Source organism: Delphinapterus leucas, chromosome 4 (genome assembly GCF_059928025.1).
Source record: "Delphinapterus leucas isolate spDelLeu-1000000601 "Yukka" chromosome 4, BTC_Dleu_Yukka2, whole genome shotgun sequence".
Taxonomy (NCBI): Eukaryota; Metazoa; Chordata; class Mammalia; order Artiodactyla; family Monodontidae; genus Delphinapterus; species Delphinapterus leucas.
In genome coordinates, this window is record NC_143132.1 from 80,827,606 (window position 1) to 80,851,410 (window position 23,805).

Consider the following 23,805-nt stretch of genomic DNA (forward strand, 5'->3'; position numbering starts at 1 on the left):
CAGTCATGGTCTGTATGTTTTCACACCAAACTGAAGCCTTCCTTTGCAGACAGACTACTGCCTCTTCTGTAGCTAAAGTCCTCCTGGAAAAGATTCTCCCTGTCTGGGGAACTCCTCTCAAACTTCATAATGATCAAGGAACACATTTTATTTGCCAGGTATTTCGACAGACATGTGCTGTTTGGTCACTTTTACAACACTTTCATTGGGCTCACCACCCTCAATCCTCTGGTTTGACAACATCATGAAGACTCAATGGGAAAAATCTGTAGAGGCCCTCCAACTACCCTGACCAAAAGCATTGCTATTGGTCCCGCTAAATCTCAGATCTGCTTATCTTGGAGCTCATAAACTCTCACCCTTTGTGATGGTCACAGGACACCCGGTGAACCTGGCTCCTGCTTCTTTTGCCCCACAACTGATAAAGGAGAACTATTCCAATATCGCCAAGGCCCTAATTGTTTCTATTAAAAATAACCATGTTTTGGTAAGGTAATCTTTTCACGGTGTGCCCTCGGGAGAAAAAGACCTTAAGCATCACACCTTGCAACCTGGAGATTTTATCTATTTTGAAAAGACGTCTCCAGAAGAACTCTCCTTCAACCTCATGGAAAGGCCTCTATCTGGTACTGCTAGCCAGCTCTTGTGCCACCGAACTCCAAGGAATAGACTCTTGGATTCATGTGACACACCTAAAGAAAGTGCCAAACCCTAATTGGACCTGCCCATCATCTGGTGACCTGAAGGTAAAGATTTCCCAGAACTGAAGCAGATGACAGCAGATGAGACAGCTTTCCCAGGATAACCAGAACAGGCCTGTTGGAAGCTTGTTGCCAAAATTTTGATTATAGAATGCTTCAGATGATCTCCAATGTCTAGGATCTTGATAAAATATGAACTTTAGATAAAAAGGGCCTGAGAGTTCTCCCTCCTACCCCTTCTTGTCATTTAAAGGTGACCTTAATAGGTTTCTAATCTTCGTACTTTCCCTTCGATTTGAGACACTACACCAAGGAAAGGTCCTTCCTGACACTGAATGACAAAAAGCCATTGAAACTAGAATACCTGACTCTTGATCGGTGATGCTTTCAGAGAAAGATCTTGATTAAAAGGGGAGAAAGGTAAAAAATTAATAAACAGAAACCTCAGTTCATAGAGTCGGGAGACCAGAAGGGAGAGCTCTCACCTGTGACGATAGTACAGTCCTATAGGAAGAAGAAAGACGTTTCTTTCCTGGCAAGGACTCAGCCAATGAAAAGCCATGGACTTTTTGTTTAGTATGGCCCTTCCAACTTCCTTCTCCATGAAGGCCTTCTCCTTCACTTGCTGTTTGGGGGCTTGCATGTGGCTCTCCACAGTTGCAGACCCCGAATCACAACCCTCTGCTGATCCTGAATAAACCCATCTTTGCTGGAGAAATACCTTCAGTCTATTTGTTTTAGGTTAACCTCAGAAAGATGAGGACATTCTTAAGTAAGGCCCTATATCAGAAACAATTAGCTAAAAGTAAGAAGTCATTACAAAGAGAGAGGCAGACGATATGAGAGGCATCTATCCATGGTATGGGGCCTTGGGTGGTTTAGGAGGGATGCAGTCCAGTGTGCAAGGGAACAGTTAAGTCTTATTTCCATTTCCGGGCAACATGATGAGACCAAGAGGAGTCAAAAAGACATACTTTATTACCCTTCTCTATGTTCGAACTGTTTCTCCATCCCCCTTTTCCCAACGCCTCTCATCTCCCGTAGGGCAGTATGTCGCCCAGGACCCTCCACGTGGTTCTCAAGGTGGGAGAATAAGAGGGTTGTCCTCTTGAGCTGGTCCTGGGCACTCAGCAGGGTGTTGTTCTTTTGAGGGGAAAGGCAGGACAACCAGCTTCTCCTCCATAGGCTCCAGGAAGAGGAAGGAGACATCCAGTGGTTCTCCTTGGGGATCTGTGGTTAGATCCAGCTGCACAGGGAAGGCCTCAACAGGGTCCGTTCCCTGGGAACCTTTAGGCTTGTTATCCAAGTCAGGAAGGTACTGGACAGTTCCTTTGGGCACAGCTTTGGCTGATGAGTTGGTGGGAGCTGTGTTTGTCTGCTGGGGCTCTTCCACCTTGAACAGGTCCACAGGTCTCGGGTTAACAGTAGAGTTTTCACCTCTAGGGGTGGGAGCCTGAAATAAGAATGCTTTCAAATAAGGGAATGTCCTCCAAGAAAATCCCTGCCATGCCTGGTACTAGATTATGCTCTTCTGTGCCTTTCTGATGGAGTTTTCAAAGGGAGACTAGCTAGATGAGCCTCTGATTAAAGGGCTTAAAGGAAATTCCCTGGCATCTAGTAGTTAAGACTCCAGGCTTTCACTGCCATGGGCTGTGGTTCAACCCCTCGTTGGGGACCTAAGATCCCATAAGCCAAAAAAAATTTTAAATAAATAAATGGTTAAAAAGCAAAACAGATAAGGGCCAGGGGGAACCAAACCTTTAGAAGCTTGACTGTAGGCTTCACAAATTTCAGAGCTGAACAATGATCCGGAGAGGTAAGATGGCTTGTTCAAAGTCCCTAGTAAGGTGTCTCCCCACTCCTAGTAGTGGCAGAAGAAGCCACCTCTGGTGACTGTTTATTCTGTGCCAGGCCCAGGGCAGTGCCCTTCAACCAGATCCTCTGACCTGTTTCTCATGGGGATCTGAAGGAGATAGGTATTGCAATCCAATTCTATAGATGAGGCAACCAAGACTCAGAGAGGTAGGAAATTGTCCATGTTCACACAACTTGTAGGTGGCAGAACAGGACTGGAACCCAGGTGGCCTGTCTCAACCACCCTTTCAACTACACCAGGCTGCCTTATGGTAAGTGCTCAATAAATACTTCTGAAAAAGGATTCAGTATTTCCATGGAAACAACTTCTACCTATGGTTCAGGGTAAGAGTCTTTGGGACACTGAATTTAATATCTCAGATGCCTGAGCCACTCAAGCTACAGGGGTCTTACTTATGCTATATGGACCATGTTGTAACTAAAAGAAAGGGTGACAGGTTTTTCTTTTAGCTACCCTGTGGATGTGGCCTTAGGACACCCTGAATAAAGTGGTGATCATGGATTTTAGGAAAATAAAAGGAGAGGGTAGGGTAGGGGCAACTAAAATAATCTGCTCTTTTATTCACAGAAAGACAACCAATTAGACTAAAAAATACCTCTGATTTAAAGAAGTCACAAGTCACAGAGACCGACTTTTCTGAGTGTCGTTCAGTAAGAGAACCGTGGCAAATACCAACAGGCTAAAAAAAGGAAAATACAATGTCACATGTGTATTATGATTATCAATGATCATAAATGGAAATCAACTTGCTTTCTGATTACATAGACACACAGCCAATCAACACTTTGAAGCTCCTACCATGTAATAGGTAGGCTCTGAGCCAATTCTTTAGCTCATCCCTACCAAATAATCACCCAAACTAGGCTAAATTACCTCCAATGAGAGAAACTCAGGATTTCTTGAGGAACAAACTCTATTAGAAAATTCTTTGTATTGAGCAGAAATCTGTGTCTATAGAGCAGACACAGAAATCTGGGTCTATCTCTTGGCCACACTTCTACCCTTGGGTCAACTAGAAAACTTGTTTTCATCTCTCATATAGCAGCTCTTTATGTATGTTCCACCTGAGTTTTTGCTTCTCAGACAAGACTACTCATCTCCTTAAACTTTTCTTTATTTAAAAATAAAATAAGTTTGTTTTCTTATTAGAAATGTAATAAACAGTTATTTAGAATATGGATAAACAAATAGAAAATAAAAAGACCTGTAACTACATGAAAGGTACCCGTTTCCTGCAGTGATTTGATTTCTTTCCTTCTAACATTTCTTCCTAAGCATACATAATTTTTCTTCTAGAAAAATAGAATTATACTCTTCATAATATTTTATAACTCTCTTTTGTCATTTAACAATATATAGTAAAAATCTGTCTATGACACTGAATAGTTTTCTATGATTTTCTTTATAATGGCTACCTAATATTCCTCTGTGTTATTTAACAAGTTCTCTTTTGTTAGAAGCTGGATTGAACCTAATTTTTTTTTTTTTTGGCGGTACACGGGCCTCTCACTGTTGTGGCCTCTCCCATTGCGGAGCACAGGCTCCGGACGTGCAGGCTCAGCGGCCATGGCTCATGGGCCTAGCCGCTCTGCGGCATGTGGGATCTTCCCGGACCGGGGCATGAACCCGTGTCCCCTGAATCGGCAGGCGGACTCTCAACCACTGCGCCACCAGGGAAGCCCTGAATCTATTTTTTTATGTTTAAACATTGAAGCTATTTTCATATATCCTTAGGGTAAATTCCTAGAAGAGAAATTTTAGAGTCATAGAGTATGCATTTTTTCAAGTGTAAACAGAGGGCCAGTGTAGACCAAGAGAAAATTACAACTGCAGGTCCAGTTATGTAAAAGACTTTAAACTCTTTTCTCTAATTCCTCTCTCATTCTTCCTGGAACTTGGAAGAGCCACAGTTAAATAAATGAATAAATGATTGCAGGAGGGGGAGAAAGAGTGAAAGGATAGACCTTGACTCCTTCCTCACAGCAGGTTCTACAGGGAGGAGAAAGCTTTGAATTGGATGTGAGATAGAAGTTTTGATTCAGAATTGACTAAAAGGGATTTTTAATACCTGAAAGTGAATCTTAATAATCTAAGCGAAATTGTTCTTATTACCGAATATAACCAGAAAGCTATGTGATCTGCCCAAGATGGCATTGAGAAGTGAGAAAGGGAGATTCTACAGAAGATGATGAAGACATTTTCCCAATTATTCCTTAATATTCAATTGACTGGTTATGAAAGACTTTTGAGAGACATAGTTCAGATTCAAAGACACACATGGGTTGAAAATTAAAAGATGGAAAAAATTTACAATGCAAACAGTAACAAAAAAGAGCTGGGAATGGCTATACAAATATCAGACAAAATTTACTTTAAGACAAAAATTGTTACTAGTGACAAGGAAAAACATTTTATAATGATAAAAGGCTCAATTTATTAGAAAGACACAACAACTATAAATATAATGCCCCTAATAATAGAGCCCCAAGGTACATAGGCAAAACCTGACAGAATTCAAGGAAGACATAGATAATTCAACAATAATAGTTGGAAACCTCATTTTCAATCATGGATAAAACAAGTTTGCAGAACATCAACAAAGAAACAGAAGTCTTGAACAACACTATAAACAAATTAAACCTAACAGACAATTACAGAATGCTTTACCTAACAACAGCAGAATACACATTCTTCTCAAGTGTACATGGAACTTTCTCTAGGATATACCTTATGTTAAACCATAAAACAAGCTTCAATACATTTAAAAGAATTGAGATCACACAGAGTACATTCCCCAACCACAATGGGATGAAATTAGACGTGAATAACAGAAGGAAATTGGAATTTTCACAAATATGTGGACATTAAATAACACTCTTAAATAACCAATTGGCCAAAGAAGAGATCACAAGGAAAATTAGAAAATATTTGGAGATGAATGGAAACAAAAACAACATGTATAACTTGTGAGATGCAGCTCAATCGTTTCTTAGAAGGAAATCTGTAGATGTAAATGCTTATGTTAAAAGCAAATAAAGATTGTAAATCAATAACCTAAACTTCTACCTTAAAAAGCTAGAAAAAGAAAAGTAAACTAAGCCCAAAGCAAACAAAAAGAAGGTTACAATAAAGAGTAGACAGGAAATAAATGAACTAGATAATAAAAAAAGAATGGAGAAAAAATGAAACTGAAAGTTGATTCCTTTTTGAAAAACTTAATAAAATTGGCAAAGCTTTAGATAGACTAAGAAAAAAATGACTCAAACTACTAAAATTGGAATTAAATAGGGTACATCACTTCTAATCTTTCAGAAATAAAAATGGAATACTATGAACAATTGTATGCTGGAAAATTGGATAACTTAGATGAAATGGACAAATTCCTAGGAAGATATGAACTACCAAAACTTACTCAAGAAGAAATATAAAACCTGAATAGACTTACAACAAGTAAAGAGATTGAATTATTAATCAAATAATCTTCCCACAAAGGAAAGCTCAGGCCCAGATGGCTTCACTGGGGAATTCTACCAAATATTTAAAGAAGAATGAACATCAACCTTTCACAAATTCTTCCAAAATAAAACAGAAGAGGAGGGAAAATTTCCCAATTCATTATATGAAGCCAATATTAAACTCATATGAAAATCAGGCAGATATGACACAGAAAAACTACAGAGCAATGTCTCTTATAAATATGAGATTAAAAATCTTTAAAAGAAAAAAACAACCACTGGCGAACTGAATTCAGGACTTCCCTGGTGGCACAGTGGTTAAGAATCCGCCTGCCAGCGCAGGGGACATGGGCTCGAGCCCTGGTCTGGGAAGATCCCACATGCTACGGAGCAACTAAGCCCATGCACCACAACTGCTGACCCTGCGCTCTAGAGCCCATGAGCCACAGCTACTGAAGCCTACGTGCCTAGAGCCCATGCTTCACAAGAGAAGCCACCACAATGAGAAGCCCGTGCACTGCAATGAAGAGTATTCCCCGCTTGCTGCAGCTAGAGAAAGCCCACACACAGCAACAAAGACCCAACACAACCAAAAATAAATAAATAAACTTTTTAAAAACTCTGAATTCAGAAACATATAAAAGAGGTTATACACCATGATCAACTGTGATTCATCCCCAAAGCACAAGTCTGTTTTAACATAAAAAAATCATTGTTATGTACAATACTAATAGATTAAAGGAGAAAAAGAAAACCAAACGATTATCTCATTAACACAGAAAAGGCATGAGACAAACTCTAACACTGTTTTTTGATAAAAGCATTCAACAAACTAGTAGGACTAGATGGGAACTTTCTCAACTTGATAAAAAAGCAGCTATAAAAAGCCTACAGTTACCATCACATTAAACGATGAAATACTGAATGCTTTCCTCCTAAAATCAGGAATAAGATAAGGATGTCTGCTCTCCCCATCTCTATTCAGCATTGTACTGGAAGTTCTAGTCAAGAAAATTAGGTAAGAATTAAAAGTCATTTAGATTGGAAAGGAAGAACTAAAACTATTTGTAGAAGACATGATCTTGTATACAGAAAATCCTAAGGACTCTACCAGAAAACTATTAGAACTATAAAAACAAGTTCAACAAGGTTACAGGATACAAGATCAGAATACGAAAATCAATTATATTTCTACATATTTGCAATGAACAATCCAAAAATAAAATTGAGAAGACAAATACATTATATCAGCATCAAAGAGGAAAAAATACTTAGCTATACAAAAAAGTGAAAGTTTTGGACACTGAAGACTACAAAACATTGTTGAAAGAAATTAAATAAGTCCTAAACAAATGGAAAGACATCCCATATTCATGGGCTGGAAGAATGACTAATTTTAAGATGACAGTACTTACTATATACATTGGTCTACAGAGTCAATGAAATCCCTATCAAATTTCCTGCTTTTTAAAGATAGAAACTGACAAGCTGATTCTAAAGTTGATTTATTATGAAAATGCAAAGAATCCAAAATACCCAAAACAATCTTAAATAGGACAAACAAAATAGGAGGGCTCAGACTTCTCAATTCAAAATTTACTACAAAACTATAATATTGGAGATAGTGTGGTACTGGTATAAGAATAGATATGCAGATCAATGGAGTAAAATTGAAGGTACAAAAATAAACTCTTACAGAGAGAGCAGATAGCAGAAGCAAGAAGAATTACAATCTTGCAGCCTGTGGAACAAAAACCACATTCACAGAAAGATAGATAAGATGAAAAGGCTATGTACCAGATGAAGGAACAAGATAAAACCCCAGAAAAACAACTAAATGAGGTGGAGATAGGCAACCTTCCAGAAAAAGAATTCAGAATAATGATAGTGAAGATGATCCAGGACCTCAGAAAAAGAATGGAGGCAAAGATCGAGAATATGCAAGAAATGCTTAACAAAGACCTAGAAGAATTAAAGAACAAACAAATAGAGATGAGCAATAAAATAACTGAAATGAAAACTACACTAGAAGGAATCAATAGCAGAATAACTGAGGCAGAAGAATGGATAAGTGACCTGGAAGACAGAATGATGGAATTCACTGCTGCGGAACAGAATAAAGAAAAAAGAAATGCAAAGAAATGAAGACAGCCTAAGAGACCTCTGGGACAGCATTAAATGCAACAACATTCGCATTATAGGGGTCCCAGAAGGAGAAGAGGGAGAGAAAGGACCAGAGAAAATATTTGAAGAGATTGTAGTCGAAAACTTCCCTAACATGGGAAAGGAAATAGCCACCCAAGTCCAGGAAGTGCAGAGAGTCCCATACAGGATAAACCCAAGGAGAAACACACCAAGACACATAGTAATCAAATTGGCAAAAATTAAAGACAAAGAGAAATTATTGAAAGCAGCAAGGGAAAAATGACAAATAACATACAAGGGAACTCCCATAAGGATAACAGCTGATTTCTCAGCAGAAACTCTACAAGCCAGAAGGGAGTAGAATGATATACTTAAAGTGATAAAACGGAAGAAGCTACAACCAACATTACTCTACCCAGCAAGGATCTAATTCAGATTCGATGGAGAAATGAAAAGCTTTACAGACAAGTAAAAGCTAAGAGAATTCAGCACCACCAAACCAGCTCTACAACAAATGCTAAAGGAACTTCTCTAAGTGGGAAACGCGAGAGAAGAAAAGGACCTACAAAATCAAACCCAAAACAATTAAGAAAATGGTCATAGGAACATACATATCGATAATTACCTTAAACGTGAATGGATTAAATGCTCCAACCAAAAGACACAGGCTTGCTGAATGGATACAAAAACAAGACCTATATATATATGCTGTCTACAAGAGACCCACTTCAGACCTAGGGACACATACAGACTGAAAGTGAGGGGATGGAAAAAGATATTCCATGCAAATGGAAATCAAAAGAAAGCTGGAGTAGCAATACTCATATCAGATAAAATAGACCTTAAGATAAAGAATGTTACAAGAGACAAGAAGGACACTACATAATGATCAAGGGATCAATCCAAGAGGAAGATATAACAATTATTAATATATATGCACCCAACATAGGAGCACATCAATCCATAAGGCAACTGCTAACAGCTGTAAAAGAGGAAATCGACAGTAACACAATAATAGTGGGGGACTTTAACACCTCACTTACACCAATGGACAGATCATCCAAACAGAGAATTAAGGAAACACAAGCTTTAAATGACACAATAGATCAGATAGATTTAATTGATATTTATAGGACATTCCATCCAAAAGCCACAGATTACACTTTCTTCTCAAGTGTGCATGGAATATTCTCCAGGATACATCACATCTTGGGTTACAAATCAAGCCTCAGTAAATTTAAGACAATTGAAATCATATCAAGCATCTTTTCTGACCACAATGCTATAAGATTAGAAATCAATTACAGGGAAAAAACCGTAAAAAGCACAAACACATGGAGGCTAAACAATATGTTACTAAATAACCAAGAGATCACTGAAGAAATCAAAGAGGAAATAAACAAATACCTAGAGACAAAAGAAAATGAAAACACGATGATCCAAAACCTATGGGATGCAGCAAAAGCAGTTCTAAGAGGGAAGTCTATAGCTATACAAGCCTACCTCAAGAAACAAGAAAAATCTCAAATAAACAATCTAAACTTACACCTAAAGGAACTAGAGAAAGAAGAACAAACAAAACCCAAAGTTAGCAGAAGGAAAGAAATCATAAAGATAAGAGCAGAAATAAATGAAATAAAAACAAAGAAAACAATTGCAAAGATCAATAACACTAAAAGTTGGTTCTTTGACAAGATAAACAAAATTGATAAACTATTAGCCAGACTCATCAAGAAAAAGAGGGAGAGGACTCAAATCAATAAAATTAAAATTGAAAAAAGAGAAGTTACAACAGACACCGCAGAAATACAAAGCATCCTAAGAGACTACTACAAGCAACTCTATGCCAATAAAATGGACAACCTGGAAGAAATGGACAAATTCTTAGAAAGGTATAACCTTCCAAGACTGAACCAAGAAGAAATAGAAAATATGAACAGACCAATCATAAGTAATGAAATAGAAACTGTGATTAAAAATCTTCCAACAAACAAAAGCCCAGGACCAGATGGCTTCACAGGTGAATTCTATCAAACATTTAGAGAAGAGCTAACACCCATCTTTCTCAAACTCTTGCAAAAAATTGCAGAGGAAGGAACACTCCCAAACTCATTCTGTGAGGCCACCATCACCCTGACACCAAAACCAGACAAAGATACTACAAAAAAAGAAAATTACAGACCAATATCACTGATGAATATAGATGCAAAAATCCTCAACAAAATACTAGCAAACAGAATCCAACAACACATTAAAAGGATCATACATCATGATCAAGTGGGATTCATCCCAGGGATGCAAGGATCCTTCAATATATGCAAATCAATCGATGTGATGCACCATATTAACAAACTGAAGAATAAAATCCATATGATCATCTCAATAGAGGCAGAAAAAGCTTCTGACAAAATTCAACACCCATTTATGATAAAAACTCTCCAGAAAGTGGGCACAGAGGGAACCTACCTCAACATAGTAAAGACCATATATGACAAACCCACAGCAAACATCATTCTCAATGCTGAAAAACTGAAAGCATTTCCTCTAAAATCAGGAACAAGACAAGGATGTCCACTCTCACCACTATTATTCAACATAGTTTTGGAAGTCCTAGCCATGGCAATCGAGAAGAAAAAGAAATAAAAGGAATACAAATTGAAAAGAAGGAGTAAAACTGTCACTGTTTGCAGATGACATGATACTGTACATAGAGGATCCTAAGGATGCCACCAGAAAACTACTAGAGCTAATCAATGAATTTGGTAAAGTTGCAGGAAACAAAATGAATGCACAGAAATCTCTTGCATTCCTATACACTAATGATGAAAAATCTGAAAGAGAAATTAAGGAAATACTCCCATTTACCATTGCAACAAAAAGCATAAAATACCTATGATAAACCTACCTAGGGAGACAAAAGGCAAAAGTTTCCTACCTAGGCAGAAAACTATGTCTACTGATGAAAGAAATTAAAGATCATACCAACAGATGGAGAGATATACCATGTTCTTGGATTGGAAGAATCAATATTGTGAAATTGACTATACTACCCAAAGCAATCTACAGATTCAATGCAAGCCCTATGAAATTACCAATGGCATATTTTAAAGAATTAGAACAAAAAAATCTTAAAATTTGTATGGAGACACAAAAGACCCTGAATAGCCAAAGCAGTCTTGAGCGAAAAAAGTGGAGCTGGAGGAATCAGACCCCCTGACTTCAGACTACACTACAAAGCTACAGTAATCAAGACAATATGGTACTGGCACAAAAACAGAAATATAGATCAATGGAACAAGATAGAAAGCCCAGAGATAAACCCATACACCTATGGTCAGCTAATCTACGACAAAGGAGACAAGGATATACAATGGAGAAAAGACAGTCTTTTCAATAAGTGGTGCTGGGAAAACTGGGCAGCTATATGTAAAAGAATGAAATTAGAACACTCCCTAACACCATACAGAGAAATAAACTCAAAATGGATTAGAGACCTAAATGTAAGACCAGACACTATAAAACTCTTAGAGGAAAACATAGGAAGAACACTCTTTGACATAAATCACAGCAAGGTCTTTTTTGATCACATCCTAAAGTAATGGAAAGAAAAACAAAAATAAACAAATGGGACCTAATGAAACTTAAAAGCTTTTGCACAGCAAAGGAAACCATAAAAAAGACGAAAAGACAACCCTCAGAATGGGAGAAAATATTTGCAAACGAATCAACAGACAAAGGATTAATCTCCAAAATATATAAACAGCTCATGCAGCTCAATATTAAAAAAACAAACAACCCAATCCAAAAATGGGCAGAGGGCCTAAATAGACATTTCTCCAAAGAAGACATACAGATGGCCAAGAAGCACATGAAAAGCTGCTCAACATCACTAATTATTAGAGAAATGCAAATCAAAACTACAGTGAGGTATCACCTCACACCAGTTAGCATGGGCATCATCAGAAAATGTACAAACAACAAATGCTGGAGAGGGTGTGGAGAAAAGGGAACCCTCTTGCACTGTTGGTGGGAATGTAAATTGATACAGCCACTATGGAGAACACTATGAAGGTTCCTTAAAAAACTAAAAATAGAATTACCATATGACCCAGCAATCCCACTACTGGGCATATACCCAGAGAAAACCATAATTCAAAAAGACACATGCATCCCAATGTTCATTGCAGCACTACTTACAATAGCCAGGTCATGGAAGCAACCTAAATGCCCATCGACAGACAAATGGATAAAGAAGATGTGATACATATATACAATGGAATATTACTCAGCCATAAAAAGGAACGAAATTGGGATTTTTGTTGAGACGTGGATGGATCTAGAGACTGTCATACAGAGTGAAGTAAGAGAAAAACAGAAAGAGAAAAACAAATATCATATATTAATGCATATATATGGAGTTAGAAAAATGGTACAGATGAACTGGTTTGCAGGGCAGAAATTGAGACACAGATGTAGAGAACAAACGTATGGACACCAAGGGGGGAACGTGGCAGGGGGTGTGGTAGTGGTGTGATGAATTGGGAGATTGGGATCAACATGTATACACTGATGTGTATAAAATTGATGACTAATAACAACCTGCTATATAAAAAAATAAATAAAATGAAATTCAGAAAAAAGGGCTTCCCTGGTGGTGCAGTGGTTGAGAGTCCGCCTGCCGATGCAGGGGACATGGGTTCGTGCCCCAGTCCAGGAAGATCCCACATGCCACAGAGCGGCTTGGCCCGTGAGCCATGGCCGCTGAGCCTGCGCGTCCAGAGCCTGTGCTCCGCAACGGGAGAGGCCACAACAGTGAGAGGCCTGCATACCGCAAAAAAAAAAATTCAAAAACAAAAAAACCTCTTACATTTATAGTCAGTTGATCTTCAAAAATATGTCAATACAATTAAATGGGGGAAATCATAGCCTTTTCAACCAATGGTGCTGGGACAACTGGAGATCCACAAGAAGAAGAATGAAGTTGAACCTCCTACCTCATATCATATATAAAAATTAACTCAAAAATGGGTCAGAGGGGACTTCCCTGGCTGTCCAGTGGATAAGACTCTGTGCTTCCAATGCAGGGACAGGGGTTTGATCCCTGGTCGGGGAACTAAGATCCCGCATGCAACTAAGATCCCACATGCCATGCAGTGTGGCCAAAAAAAAAAAAGAAAGGGTCAGAGACCTACAGCTAAAACTATAAAACTCTTAGAGGAATACAGAGGAGTAAATCTTAATGATCTTGGATTAAGTAATGGATTCTTAGATATGACACAAAAAGCACATTCAACAAAAGAAAAAATATAAAGAAGATTTCATTAAAATTAAAAAATTTTTGTACTTCGAATAACATCATCAAGAAAATGAATAGACAAATCAGAGAATGGGAGAAAATATTTGAAAATCATATATCTGATAAGGGGATTATATCCAGAATATGTAAAGAATTCTTACAATTCAACAATAAAAAGATAAATAATCTAAGTTTTACATGACAAAGGATTTGAATAGACTTTCCTCCAAAGAATACATACAAATGGCCAAAAGCACATTAAAAGATACTCATCATTAGCCATTCGGAAAATTCAAATATAACCAAAATGAGAGACTACTTCATACTCAGTAAGATAGCTATAATAAAAAGGACAGATAATAATAATAAACATTGGCAAAAGCATGAAGAAATTGAAACCCTCACATGTTGCTGATGGGATTATGAAACTGGTGCCATCAATTTGGAAAAGAGTTTGCAGTTAGTTAAAAGGTTAAACACAGAATTCTCATATGACCCAGCAGTCCCACTCCAAGGTGTGTACTCAAAAGAAATGAAAACATATGTATACATAAAAACTTATACACAGGGAATTCCCTGGCCGTCCAGTGGTTAGGACTCGGTGCTTTCACTGCCATGGGCCTAGGTTCAACCCTTGGTTGGGGAACTAAAATCCCGCAAGCCAAAAAAAAAAAACTTATACACAAATGTTCATAGTAGTACTATTCATAACATCTCAAATGAGGAAACAACTCAAATATCAATCAACTGTTGAATGGATAAACAATACATGGTATATCCATGCGATGAAATATTATTTGGCCATTAAAAGAAATGAAGCACTGATATATCAATGCTGAACAAGGATAACCCTTGAAAACATTTTGCTAAGTGAAAGAAGCCAGACACAAAAGGCCACATACAGTGTGATTCCATTATATAAAATGTTCAAAAAATGTAGTCATAGAGTCAGTAAGTAGACTAGTGGCTTCCTGGGGCATAGGTGAGAGGGCAAGGGGAATGACTGCTAATGGATGTGGAGTTTCTTTTTGGGCTGATGAAAATATTCTAAGATTAGACAGTGGTGATGACAGCACAACTCTATGAATAGACTAAAAAACACTGACTTGTACACCTGAAAAGGGTGAATTTTATGGTGTGTGAATTATATCTTAATAAAATTTTATTATAACTAAGTGAATAAGGGGGGAAAAATGCTTGCATTTTTCCTAATTGTGCTACAATACATTTTGCCAATTGACATTCCTACTAGGTGTGCTTCAGATAGTTTCAGGGCACCCTCCCCATCTTGGCTGCATTCTTTGAAAGAAGCCCTGTTTCACTTTGTCCTTCTTAAAGAGTGGTCCAAGGAATGGAACACCATGCTGTATTCCAAATGTAACTGGGTCTGTTTGGATAAAAGCAGGACTACCACCAACCACTGAGGAGATTTGTCTATATTTTTATAGCCTCCTATGATCATTTTTGGCAAAGGCATCACATTGCTGATGAAAACTGCATTTACAATCAAATATTATTGCATCTGGGCCATCTCTAACTAGTCAGTTGCTCCTTAAGGGGAAGAAAAGTATCTCATGCATTACAACACTTCATGTATAATTTATGCTCAATAAACATATATAGATGATCTGTGAGCACAAAGCTTAAATTATGAAGACATTCAACAATACTCACCACAGAGTTAGGGGGCTGAAGTGCACAGCTGCTAGCCTGGGACTTGGTACATGACTCTTTGATTAAATATTCTACAAAGTAGGCAGGGCCAAACACCCACTGGTAGGAGACAAGAGGTGAGAAATAAAAATCAAACCTTCTCAAGTGGAGAAATGAGTCAGATTTGGCAACATTATATTTACAGAAACCATACATTCCCAGAGTCATTGTCAACACAGGTCTCTTTTTGTCCCTGTAATCCCCACCATGATCAAACCATGTATTATGATTTTGTTCTTTAGAAAACATAATCACCATACCTTTCTTCCCTTCTTAAGGATTTAACTGGGCTCTAAAAACCTTCCCCTGGGTGAGCTTATTTTTCCTCATGTAAATTTGTTTTTAAATTAGCTTTTCTCCATATGATAGATATCAACATAATTCAGGTACAAATGAACATTTCCCCTAACCCATAAAACTCAACATCCACTCCTGTACTTAAAAGACAGAGTAGAACTTGACTTGCTAAGTGGTCCAAGGTCAACCAGATATGGGAATGTGGTAGTAAGTAGTGAACCTAAGTAGAATAACCCAAGGAGACTATGAGTCCATTTCCCTTCTTGCCTTCAGGGCAATGAAGTAAAATCATACCACACAACTCTAACGGAAATCCCATGGAATGACTCAGAAACTAAAACATGATTGAATGTGCATCAGGGTTACCAAAGGTAGGGAATGAAGCAAAGGCTCTTAGGGTTCTAATCAAAAAGAGGGCCTCGATAGCGATAGCAACAGTTATGAGACATATTGTTGTAACTGGCCTTTCAGCCTCACCTGACTAGAAGTCTTGGTGATTTTGACGAGAGAATACTGCTTCGAGGGGCTCTTATTGTTGTATCTTGCAAGAGACTCAGTAGCAGTTTCCAGGAACTTGGGGTTTGACAAATCATAGGGGCTGGAGCTGGGGCAGTCAGGGCACATCATGGTAATCTTGCTTCGAGAAACTGTTGATGCCAAAGGGAGCAAGTTTAAAAATAAAACTCCTTAATGATACATAATCCTATAAATCATATGATCACAACAGAAGCAGAGATTGAAAGAAAAAAAGATAATGCTCAGCTTTGTCAAGGATGGAGTGGAAAAGCATTATTTAGAAAGAAAGTTAGCTTACTGCAGAGTTTTCTGCAATGAGTGTGTATTACTTTCATAATTTAAAAGGAAACAAAGCAATATTTTTTCACCTTCCACAAATTTTTTTACCCTAGGCATTTAGTTAAAAAACACATAATATAGTACAGTTGACCCTTGAACAACACGGCGGTTAGGGGTGCTGACCCTCCAGACAGCCAAAAATCCCAGTTTAACTTTACATTCAGCCCTCCGTATCCACAGTTCTGCATCCATGGATTCAACCAACTGCATATAGTGTAATATTACAGTATGTATTTAGTGAAAAAAAAATCCATGTATGAGTGGACCATGATAGTTCAAACCCATGTTGTTCAAGGGTCAACTGTATATTGGTATAAAAACATTTTCGTAATTAGCTCAATATCTTCCACCATTACTGCCTCTGTAAAGCAGACTGAGTTGGGATTTCATTACCGTCACGTTTTATTTACCTTTTAGTCGCCAACACCTAACATAATGTCTAATGCATGGTTGGTGCTTAGTAAATACCTGCTGAATGAATGAGTGAGTGAATGACATATGGAAGGTGGAAGCACACCCTCTTTGGTTAGAAAATGCAAGTAAGCTGGAAAATAAAAGTTGATCAAACCACTGTATGACTGGATAGGATAATCACACTAATGGTACAGCTAGAATGTCTGATCGGGAGGAGCTGGGGGTGGCAAAACTTGTATAAAAGTCAGCCTAGGAAACTTGTCTAGAAGTTGTTTTGACAAAGCAAGCACATTGTTTTGATCAACTGTGTGTTTATTTGGATGTATTCGGGCATTTTGTGGGGAAGTTACACCCACAGCTGTCACTCCCGGCACCATCCACACATGTCATTTCCTGACCTCCCATACCTCAGGTACCTAGGACTTCCATTTAAGACCTGATCCGTTTTATTGGCTGTTGTCCTCTAATTTAGGCGAGTCTCATCTTCACAACCAGGAAGGTTTAGATCTGTTGCCCTCTCAAAGGAACCAACGGCATTATTATCACCTAGAGCTTGTTAGAAATGCAGAACCTCAGGCTCTGCCCCATACCTATGGAATCAGAATCTGCACTTGAACAAGATCTCCCAGGGGAGTCACACACACATAATAGTTTGATGAGTAGCCATATCCTATTTTCCCATGCCATGGATGCTTGCTGTTCAAAGAGAGACCCAGAATGAATGTATGTATTTATTAATTTATTCAATGATATTACAGACTCCTTACACTTGATAGGAACTGGGGGAGAGTTGTAGCAGAGAGGAAGAAGGGATAAAACGTTCTACACAATATAAGACAGAAGACCCCAAATCAAGGCAGTGCATGGTCTGTACTCCATGAATGGTTAGGTTAAAGTTGTGTAGGGCTGTAGAATAGGAAAGCACCACTTTTTGTTTGTTTTTTGAGGGGAGGGGGAGTTTCTTGAATAGAGAACGTGGTGGAGGAAGCAGCATTGACAATGATCTTTAAAGAATGCTTATGAGTTCCAAGGGCAGAGGTTATCAGTGGAGGGCATCCTCAGCAGAGGGAGAAGAACAAACAAGATGCAGAGATTGGAAAGTGTGATGTGTATTCAGAAAATAGTGAGCGATCCAGTTGAATGGAGGGCAGAGTTGGTATAGTCAAGGAAATAAGGCAGAAATAGCTAGAAAGGAAGCCTGGGGACCAGTCAAAGAGGTTATGCCATTTATGTCCGACTGAAAATTTAGGATTTGATGTAGGACACAATGTAGATTAATTGTGGGAAGAGGAGCAGTGCAAGTGTTGGATATATGAAGAACTTGGCTTTGGAATGAATAGGAAGTAAGGATGGGAGAAACCCTATAGCATAGTATAGTTAAATACTCTTTTTCCATCTATTATTAAAATGCACAAAATCAAAGTGATCTCTTACCTGGGCGAAGAGTACAATTATAAGCAGGTAAATAGAAAATTCTTCTTGCCTTATTAATGTAAAATATTGCTTTGCATTGACCATAAACCTGGAAGCAACAAATACATTTTATGACGCAGTGGAATGAACTAAGACTTTTAAATACCCCCAGAATGAAATTGGACATTTCTTTTTTTTTTTTTTTTTGGGGGTACGCGGGCCTCTCACTGCTGTGGCCTCTCCCGTTGTGGAGCACAGGCTCCAGACGCGCAGGCTCCGGACGCGCAGGCTCAGCGGCCACGGCCCACGGCCCCAGCCGCTCCGCGGCATGTGGCATCTTCCCGGACCGGGGCACGAACCCGCGTCCCCTGCATCGGCAGGCGGGCTCTCAACCACTGCGCCACCAGGGAAGCCCTGGACATTTCATTTTTAAAGAACAAGAAACTTAAGGTCAATTTTAGTAGTTTGGGGTGGGGAAACGGCCAGCTGATCATTAGACAGTTTAACCTCCTGAGACACAGCTTGACTTCTTCCCAGCCTCCTTCCTGCTTAGGTGAGACTGTGTGTAACTGAGTTCTAACCACAGCATGGTGAGCAGAAGTGATGTGTAACCACTTCCAGGTCTAGCCCATAAAGCTCTCTCACGTGCTATCTGTCCTCCGTGCTCTTTCCCTTTCCATAGCTTGATGCAGATGAGCATGGGGACCGCAGAAGCCACGAGCTGAAGGCAGCAGAGCCTAGGGCCACAACGTGGAAGGTACCTGGGTCTCCAAATCACTCCTGGAGGAAGGCCCCTTCCTGATCGAGAATCTCTATTTTGAACTTTATGTGAATGGGGATCGACTTCTATCATTTTGCAATCAGTATACGCTTTTTAGTGTATGTGTTATAGCAGCCAGTGTCACCTTAACAAATGTAATTCACAATACAGTAAATAGACTATTTGCTTTTCAAAACCAGGTAGGTGCAGTTTGACTAATTTGGTTAAATGATTAGAAAAAGATATCTTGGTCAAATCGTTCACTTCTAAACACTTATATCACACTCCTGTACTCATAAAATTTCATATAAATTAATGAAAATAATCTCAGGATAACTGAGAACCAAATGAAAACTGACTATGTTATTTTCAAGCCTCTTCTATGGTCATCTTTAATAGGATCAATTCTGACTCCCTTTAGGTTCTATGATTCCAGGAAATCCTTCCATGGCACCTCTGAGAGCTCCCATACCATAGCCCTCCCTGTGTCCAGCCTCAAATCTCATATCAGTGTTCAGCGAAACAAACTAAAGCAAAATAAAACAAATTAAAAAGTTCCCCCTCCATTACTTCTACAGTTTTCCTTAGACATGCTTCTAGAGCACTACACTTCAGATCTTTTTTTCTCAATTTAAACACTAGCTCAGAGCCTACAGAAAGGTCTTGGAGGTAGGAAATAATTTGGGGGCAACTTTTCAATTCTGGTGTCATGACCCCAGTGGGAGCCTCAGACACCCCTCTGATTAAACTCTATTTTGTCTGTAGAATTGGAATAACCACATAGGCACCCCGCCAAAGAGATTTTAAAGAGAGACATTTAAAGATGGCACACATTGAACCATCTTCATGCTGTAGACAGAGAACACCTAGTTTTCCCCCTCGAGCTCCTGGACACAAGTACTTACCGATTTATGTAAGGTCCTCACCCCACAATTCTTCCACGACCTCCTGCTGAGCACATGGCAGCCAGTCTCTAACACGTCCAGCGTGAAATAGAACAGAGACCCCAGACCAGCCTGTGGGAAGGGGAGGAGAAATGCACAACCCACATGAAGCAGAAACTCCTAAATACCAGCAAAAAATTATGGCAAAGCCAAAGGCTATGACGTTTGTGAAGATCTCTTATAAACGGTGGGACACACATTTCTGAGCAGATACCGTTAGCACTTGTTTCTAATAACAGTGAGAACCTGTAGCACCCTGGCAGAGGAGAGCAACATGTACTCAACAGGGTTCCTGATTTGGAAAACACCTGCCAACAGGTGTCTCTGGGTTCCCGTGCCCTGGCCAGCCTCCCCAAATTGTGCAAACACCTGCCCCAGAGGGTACTGCCACTTACCTCTTGTGTGTGTTCACGGGCATCGCTCACTCGGTTGAGGCTCAGCACGTAGCCGTCCTTTCGGTCCCTGTTGATGTCCTGCAGGATGAAGTTCGCGATATCCAGCACATATGAGCTGTTGCAGGCAAGGGAGAGGAGACGCGAGGGGCTGGGGACTGGCTGGGGTGGAGATACAGCCCCACAGCAGGCGGCCAGGGTGCAGAGCACCAGAGGTAGGAACAGACTCATCCTGTGGGGGGCAAGGCCCAGGAGGGGTCAGTATGCAGAGCTGCAGGCACCGCGCTGTTTATAGGGCTCTGAGGCCAACTTGAGCAGCTTTGTGATTGCAAGCTAAACCAGTGATCAGGTTTTGAAGCACAATGTCCTATTTTATCTCTTTGAATTCTAAATGTGGATTTCCCTGAGTCAGTACTTTGGATGGGATTTGCCACTATCTGTAACCTTAGACCCCTGAGTAACCTCACATTCACGTGTACATGTCAACAGATGTCAGTTTCCTAACCGTTTCCCAAGAAATCAAAATAAACCCTTGGGTCAAGGCTCCCAAGAGGTCATGATTGAGTTCTGGTTTGTGTCCAGGGCTCCAGCTGAGTCAGAATATGCCCCTAGCACCTTGCCTCTAGCTGATGTCCTGGCCACACTGATCTTTATCTCCATCTTGGAGCCCAGAATCACGGTGCTAACGGGGCTCAGTGACTTCATGCTCCACCTCCCAGGATCACCACTCTTGTTATATCTGAAAAAGGGCTTTAACCCCATATCATCTACATAAAGGCCCACGTGAGATTCCTAAAGCATTTTGGGATCTGGCTAGAAACAGTTTTCTTTAGCATACATACAGATGGCCAATAGGCACATGAAAAAATGCTCAACATTGCTAATTATTAGAGAAATGCAAATCAAAACTACAATGAGGTATCACGTCACACCAGTCAGAATGGCCATCATTAAAAAGTCTACAAATAATAAATGCTGGAGAGGGTGTGTTGCACTGTTGGTGGGAATGTAAATTGGGGCAGCCACTATGGAGAACAGTATGGAGCTTCCTTAACATACTAAAAATAGAGTTGTCATATGATCCAGCAATTTCACTCCTGGGCATATATCCAGAGGAAACTCTTAATTCAAAAAGATACATGCACCCCAATGTTCTTAACAGCACTATTTACAATAGCCAAGTCATGGAAGCAATCTAAGTGTCCATTGACAGATGAACGGATAAAGAAGATGTGAGATTATATATATATATATATATATATATATATATATATATATATCATGGAATGTTACTCAGCCATAAAAAAGAATGAAATAATGCCATTTGTGGCAACATGGATGGACCTAAAGATTATCATACTAAGTGAAGTAGGACAAAGACAAATATATGATATTGCTTATATGTGAAATCTAAAATATGACACAAATGAACTTATTTACAAAACAGAAACAGACTCACAGACATAGAAAACAAGCTTATGGTTAACAAAGGAGAAAGGGGTGAGGGAGGGATAAATTAAGAGTTTTGGATTAGCAGATACAAACTACTATATATAAAATAGATAAACAACAAGGTCCTACTGTATAGCACAGGGAACTATATTCAGTATCCTGTAATAAACCATAATGGAAAAGAATATGAAAGAGAATATGCATACATATGTATAACTGAATCACTTGGCTGTACATCCAGAAACCAACACAACTAATATAGTTTTAAATCAACTACATTTCAATAAAAAATAAATTTTTAAAACTTTTTAAAAAAGTGTTCTATTTAGCCTCATTTAGTTTTTTTAAAACAAGGACTTCATTTACATTAAAGAAAAGTGAGGGACTTCCCTGGCGGAGCACTGGTTAAGAGTCCACCTACCAATGCAGGGGACATGGGTTCTATCCCTGGGCCGGGAAGATTCCACATGCCGCGGAGCAACTAAGCCCATGTGCCACAACTACTGAGCCTGCGCTCTAGAACCCGCGAGCCACAGCTACTGAGCCCATGTGCCACAACAAGAGAAGCCACCTCGATGAGAAGCCCACGCACTGCAACGAAGAGTAGCCTCCACTCTAGGCAACTAGAGAAAGCCAGTGAGCAGCAACAAAGACCCAGTGCAGCCAAAAATAAATTAATTAATTAATTTAAAAAGAAAAGTGAATGGCATGTCAATAGTTCTTGCATCACACTCCAATTCTACACTTTTTTCTATGGATCTGTGTGGAAGCAAACTTGTTCAGAGGCTAAAACCTAATACTATTGTTAAGAGAGAGATAATGATTGGAGGGTGGGCTGAAATACAGGAATACACTGGTTCGGACCCTGGCTTTTCTCTTTTAGCTTCTGCTTGGGGTTCCACTTGGAAGTTACTACTGACTGGAACTGTACAAAGCACAAACATCTTTTAAAACTTTCTATTTGAAAACACATACACACATCAGAAATAGCTTGTCACAAGAGAAGGGAAGCTTCTAGACTAGGCTACCATAGAAGGTATTCTATAGAACCCTATTCCGTGAGATATGCGCATTACTCACCCCTCTCTCCACACTTCCCACCCCCCGCCCTCAGTGTTCTGTGCTCAAAGAAGTTTAGGGACTGCTGCATCCACAGATGCGCAGTCTTATAGAGTCTGAACACACACGAGCATGTTAAAGGCTCTCTGAAGCTTTGAGGTGCAGAAACATATTTATATCACAATCTCCTATTCTAACTTGACTACAAGAGAGGTTTTTGTGATACTTATTATTAACCTGCAAAATCCAGTTTTGGAATTGCTGCACTGGTAAATAAGGATAGCTATCTGTGAGATTTTTTGATAGGAAACTGCTCAGATGTATGAAGATTTTTTACCGAAAGTGGAGATATTCCGAGTGGTTTGAAAGAAATGTCCCTCCCTGAACTGAAATGCGCAGTATGGTAGTCACGGCTGATAACCGAACTACACCTAAGCAAGTCATTTAATATTATCTGTTTATTTAAAACTTTAATTTCACACTAAACTTAAATATAATGATTTGTGTTGCTAATAAGGATTACTGTAATTAGCTATTGTGATAAAATTTAAATTTTTATTAAAAAGTTGAGTGGAAAATAGTTTTTTCTTCATCGATCACCATGTTCTTGGGGGTCACTGTGGATCACTTGGTGGTAGCATACAGACTCACAGAAAAGTACTGTACCTTAATGATAATTTAGTGACTCTAACCAGCAGATTTCTGAGGTGAGAAAACTGAGGTATAGGAAGGGAGTGCCTAACAAAAATCATAAATGAATTAGTGGCAGAACCAGTTATAGAAAACTTCTAGTTTAGAATCTTTTTCATCAGAGCAAATATTACAGCAATAGCCTAATTGTAACTCTTTTAATTACCAACTGAATGAACATGGAAAGTCAGGTAACCACCATAAACCTCAAAAGCCAGATCTGTAAAATGGGCTAATCACAGAGCCTGCCTCATAGGAGATTCTATACGAGGAGGGCTAGACCCACACTTGTTACCCAGGATAGCTAGTGTTATAGGTATAATCATGGCAGTTACTTGAAACC

General features: G+C 39.2%; 1 protein-coding gene across 1 annotated transcript; it reads right to left on the bottom strand.

Annotated features, from left to right (window-relative positions):
- Positions 1-1,195: 1,195 nt before the first annotated feature.
- On the bottom strand, positions 1,196-21,021 carry FETUB (fetuin B). The gene is made up of 7 exons (XM_022570058.3): positions 20,265-21,021; positions 19,831-19,941; positions 18,187-18,274; positions 15,961-16,130; positions 15,148-15,246; positions 3,173-3,256; positions 1,196-2,154 (listed from the first exon to the last, which is right to left on the bottom strand). Exons 1-7 carry the CDS (start codon positions 20,490-20,492, stop codon positions 1,780-1,782), a joined length of 1,155 nt encoding a protein of 384 aa, XP_022425766.2. The 5' UTR covers positions 20,493-21,021; the 3' UTR covers positions 1,196-1,779.
- Positions 21,022-23,805: the final 2,784 nt, after the last annotated feature.

Bases quoted from the DNA above. Each gene is read 5' to 3' on its own strand.
- FETUB (XM_022570058.3), bottom strand. From the start codon at position 20,492: ATGAGTCTGTTCCTACCTCTGGTGCTCTGCACCCTGGCCGCCTGCTGT. The intron at 19,942-20,264 runs GTAAGTGGCAGT...CCCTTCCCACAG, and splicing joins CCCGTGAACACACACAAGAG to GCTGGTCTGGGGTCTCTGTT. The intron at 15,247-15,960 runs GTGAGGCTGAAA...GTCTCCTACCAG, and splicing joins TCACCAAGACTTCTAGTCAG to TGGGTGTTTGGCCCTGCCTA.